Here is a 5,109-nt window from a genome sequence, read left to right as displayed (position 1 = left end):
ATAGATAGATAGATAGATAGATAGATAGATAGATAGATAGATAGATAGATAGATATATAGGTAGGTAGATAGATAGATAGATGGATAGATAAGCTCTACTGTATCACTATCGCAGGACCTGATGACGTAAGAGTGGCCATCATACGCTTCTCCCATGGCTCTGACGTCATGACCTATTTTAATGACGACATGGACAAGGATTCTAAACGCAAAGCCATAAGGAAAATGAGATTTAAGTAAGGAAACGTCGAATTCTAACGTTGTTGTTGTTGTTGTTGTTGTTGTTGTTGTTGTTGTTGTTGTTGTTGTTGTTGTTGTTGTTGTTAACGTTAACGTTAACCTTGTCGTTAAAGTTGTTGTTGTTGCTTTGTTGTTAACGTTGTTGTTGTCGTTTTGTTGTTAACGTAGTTTTTGGGACCGTTGCTTTTGTTGTTGTTAACGTTAACGTTGTCGTTAAAGTTGTTGTTGTTGTTGTTGTAGTTGTTGTTGTTGTTGTTGTTGTTTTATTGATAACGTTGTTTTTTGGGACCGTTGCTTTTGTCAAAAGGTTGTTGTTGATGTTAATGTTTTGTGTCGTTGTTGTTATTGTTGTCTTTGTTTGCTGCTGCTACTAATGTTTTTGCTATTTTTGTTATTGTTGTTGTTGTTTTTGTTGTTGTTGTTGTTGTTGTAGTTGTTGTTGGCAACAATCCTCTTGCTAAAGATGTTGTTGTTGTTTTGTGTTTTCATTGATGTTATGGCCACTGATGGCGATGAACTTGTCGTTTTGTTTTGTTCTTGCTGAAGTTGATGCTACTGGTGTGTACTTCTGTTCTTTTTAAAGTATGTAGTCGGAGTTGTTGTCGAAATTGTCAGTGGTGGCAATTCTGTCTCTTTTGCTTCTCTAAAAAAAGATGTAATATTTTTGTGCTACCACAAAATGTATTGGAGCCACAAGTTCTTGGTACTTACTTAGAAAAATCAACCTTAAGAAATAGAAAACGTAAACTAAGAAAGACTAGACTCATTGACAAAATATCTTCACATTACATTAAAAACCCTATCTAATCTCTGCATTTGACGAATTTGATTTAATGGACAGCCATCGACACCTGCAATACATACATACCCACACATAGTTTGCTTGTTGAGTTAGTCTATAATTTATTTTCCGTCTACATAAGTGTGAAATTTTCAACATTTTTGTTGTCGGAGAGAAAAGTTAACATTTTTGTTTTGTTTTGTTTTACGTGTAACTGAAATAATTGTCAGGTTGTAAGAGGGTCTAATTGGCGCATATTTCTTCTTTTCTTTCCCTCTGCTGCTTATTTCATCTTTCTTCATTCCCCCCCTTCACTTGATGATAATTGGTCGCTTTTAAAGACAAGCGGGCTAACTCATATTTCGGGGATTTCAAGAAATCTTGACCTACACCAAAAGTTGGCATAGCCCTACCTATAAGAGACGTTTGGTATCATTGGTGTGTATATTTGCATGGTTATAAAGAAAACTCTCCTTGTCTTTTAAAAAAACTGAACAGGGGCCCAAAAACTTTACCTTCGATTTTCTCAAAACGGCAATTACCGGATTGCCCCCTTGTGCTTAAATGCGACCAATTAATCTTTCGAGGTGCTTCTCTTTACACAAACACGTAACTCTCTCTCTCTCTCTTTCCCTTCCCAGCGGGGGTACTACAGCCACAGACAAAGCTATCAAAGACTTGAGAGAGAAAGTCTTAGACAGTTCTCACGGGAACAGAGAAAACGTTCCTGACCTCGTAGTGCTGATCACAGACGGAGCCTCCAATAATATGACTGCTACTGTGATTGAGGCCAACATCTTGAAACAAAGGCCCGACCTAAGGGTACGTTTATCCAGCGCCAGTGAGTTAAAGGGAAACGTTAGCGTGAGGAAGTTACTTACGTGTCAGGTTTTGAGACAGACAGACAGACAGACAGACAGACAGACAAAGGCAGAGAGACAGGCACTCATACTGACAAACAGACAGACAGACGGACAGACAGACAGGCAGGCAGGCAGGCAGGCAGACAGACAGACAGACAAACTTACTTACACTCTCCCTATACCGTCAGGTACATGAGGTTGAGCGCAGTCGACGCCACGCTTGTCTGTACATGGCCCGACAAATCAAGGCCCTGGATGATTGCCTCATCCCTTATTGTGCCTCTATAGCTTCCAGTTGGTCTTCCTCTTTTTAAAAAAAAGTTGTTTTTCAATACCATGTCTGATAGGGCAATCTTGTTTTCGGCATTCTTAGAACATGTCCTAGATGTGGTCGGTTGAATGGGCAAGAACAACAGAAATGTTATTGTGAAGTATTGTTAGGTTTTACTTGGATTGGAAGGGAAAAAAGACGACTAACCACAACATATGGTAGCGTTCTTGCTATGAAGGTGGTTTGCAGGGTCTTTGTTCAATAAACACATTTTACTCGACCTAGGCCGCACGCACACAAGGACAATTTCCACTCGTCTCACGGCTGCGAGTATATAAATAAGGCAATTTTCCAACTCCCCGTTCTTCCCTCCTCACCGCCACGTGACGCCATACTTCACAGTCGTAAGACTAGAGGAATTTTTCGTAAGGTGTGCGCGGGCCTTAATAAGCCCGAATAAAGTTATATACCTTTTGAGATAATGAGGTCATGTCTATAGGTGGTTGCTGGTTTGTTATATTCCTCAGATCGTGACCCTGGGCATTGGTGACCAGGTGGACAGAGCAGAGCTCCGCGTACTGGCCTCGAGTGACCGCGAGATGTACGAGGCCCGCTCCTTTAAGAAAGTCAGGTCTTTCGTGGAGAAGATTCTTCAATGGGCGTGCTTGGGTAAGATTATGTACTATTTCTAAAACGTTCAGATAGAGGGCAAGAGAGAAAGGGGGGAGACCTAAAAGGAGATGGGAACAGGACATAAAAACCTGGGTTTGAACCAAAACAACATTATCAAGCAGAATGGCAAAGACAGGATGATATATCGTGGTAGAAAGGTCCGAAAAGAATGTCCAATTACTGGAAAAGCTTAGAAGAAGAAAACGGTAAAATATACTTTTACGAGAAAAAAAAAGAAAGAAACGAACGTTATGTTAATTTCAATATTCATTTCCCCACTTTAAAAAAAATACAAATTTGATTGTAATAAATTCTAGTTGTTGCTGTTGCTGTTGCTGTTGCTGTTGCTGCTGCTGCTGTTGTTTCCGTTTTAATTATCTTTACATTTTATATAATAATGTGTCACACCCGTTCTGTCTTGACAGCAGAATACCGTGTACCGCCAGAGAAGAGGACCCGGGCCACTCACAGGGCCACATCCACCACAGCGGCACACAGAGAAACCACCTCCACAACAATGAAGGCTCCAGAAAAAGAGACCAGGGTAGACGAGACAACAACACGAGATGAAGAATCGTCTTCTCAAACAGCATCAGCAACAACTTCACCACCAGCAGCATCAACAACAAGGACATCACCCCCTACAACATCAGCAATAACGACAACCTCACCACCACCACCAGTAACAGCAACAATTTCCTCACCACCCCAAACAACGGCATCATCACCACCAGTAACAACAACTACATCATCACCACCACCACCACCAGTAGAAACAAAGACCATGTCACAAAAACCACGACCAACAACAACACCACCACCATCTACAACATTATCACCAACACCAATTATTACAACATTACCACCACTATCAGCAAAAACAACGTCACCACCACCGCCAACAACAGTACAATCCCCATTACCATCACTAAAAACATCACCACCAAGAACAGCCCTGCCAACAACAACCTCACAGCCACCAACAACAACATCATCACCACCACCGCCACCACTACAGACGACTACGACATCTTCGCCTCCACTAACAACAACATTTTCATCTTTAATAACAACAACAACATCATCACCATCAACAACAGCAACAGCAAAATCATCACTATCTATAATTGCGACTACAAGACCATCACCTACACCAACAACATTAAAATCATCAAGAACAACATCACTATCTACAATTGCAACAACAAGACCACCACCACCTACACCAACATTATTTTCATCAAAAGCAACAACTCCGCCACTACCAACAATGTTCCCACCAGCAACGGCATTACAAGCAACAACAACAAAATCATCCCCATCAGCAACAACATCATCACCAAAACCAACAACATCACGAGTAACAAAGTTGCCACCAACAATAACGACAGCTACATCTACATCTACACCACTATCAACGACACCATCACCAACACCACCACCAACAACAACACCACAATCAACAGAAACGACAACACCATCTCAACCAACAACAACAGAAACGACAACAACAACAGAAACGACAACAACAACAGAAACGACAACAACAACAGAAACGACAACAACAACAGAAACGACAACAACAACAACAGAAACGACAACAACAACAGAAACGACAACAACAACAGCAGAAACGACAACTCCATCTCAACCAACAACGACAACAACAACAGAAACGACAACTCCATCTCAACCAACAACGACAACAACAACAGAAACGACAACACCATCCAAACCAAAGAAAACAACTACAACTGAAACGACAAAAACATCTCAACCAACGACAACAACAACAACAACAGAAACGACACCACCACCACCACCACCATCAACAACAACAGCAGAAACAACAACATTATCTCAACCAGCGACAACAACTGCTACAACAACAACAACATCATCACGACCACCACCAACGTCATCATCACAACCGATTGAATCAGCCGGAGATGGTGACACAGGAATAGAAGGAGAGGATGGGACTTACTACATTGCCGGAGGTGCCGCAACAGCTGTGGCAACTGTGGCAGGGAGCGTCGCTGCCATATAGATAGATAGATAGATAGATGATGGGACTTACTACATTGCCGGAGGTGCCGCAACAGCTGTGGCAACTGTGGCAGGGAGCGTCGCTGCCATATTATACCGGTACCTTGTTCTTCGTCGCAGAAGAAACTCGAGCGAGAATGAAGCTCTGGCGTAGAGTAGATTAGGGTGTGTGTGTGAGTGTGTGTGTGTGTGTGTGTGTGTGTGTGTGTGTGTGTGTGTGTGTGTGTGTGTGT

General features: G+C 41.9%; 1 protein-coding gene across 1 annotated transcript in view; it reads left to right on the top strand.

Moving 5' to 3' along the window:
* Nucleotides 1-5,109, top strand: part of LOC106011633 (collagen alpha-1(XII) chain) — a 13,108-nt gene that overhangs the window by 5,710 nt on the left and 2,289 nt on the right. The window contains exons 3-6 of the mRNA XM_035969516.1: nucleotides 116-236; nucleotides 1,663-1,843; nucleotides 2,683-2,824; nucleotides 3,253-3,371. Of these exons, the coding sequence (XP_035825409.1) occupies nucleotides 116-236; nucleotides 1,663-1,843; nucleotides 2,683-2,824; nucleotides 3,253-3,371 (563 nt within the window). The remainder of the gene's footprint in view (nucleotides 1-115; nucleotides 237-1,662; nucleotides 1,844-2,682; nucleotides 2,825-3,252; nucleotides 3,372-5,109) is intronic.

This window comes from Aplysia californica, unplaced genomic scaffold (assembly GCF_000002075.1).
Source record: "Aplysia californica isolate F4 #8 unplaced genomic scaffold, AplCal3.0 scaffold00152, whole genome shotgun sequence".
NCBI classification, from domain to species: domain Eukaryota; kingdom Metazoa; phylum Mollusca; class Gastropoda; order Aplysiida; family Aplysiidae; genus Aplysia; species Aplysia californica.
The sequence above is the reverse complement of the archived record's forward strand: the minus strand, read 5'-3'. Positions and strand labels throughout refer to the sequence as shown.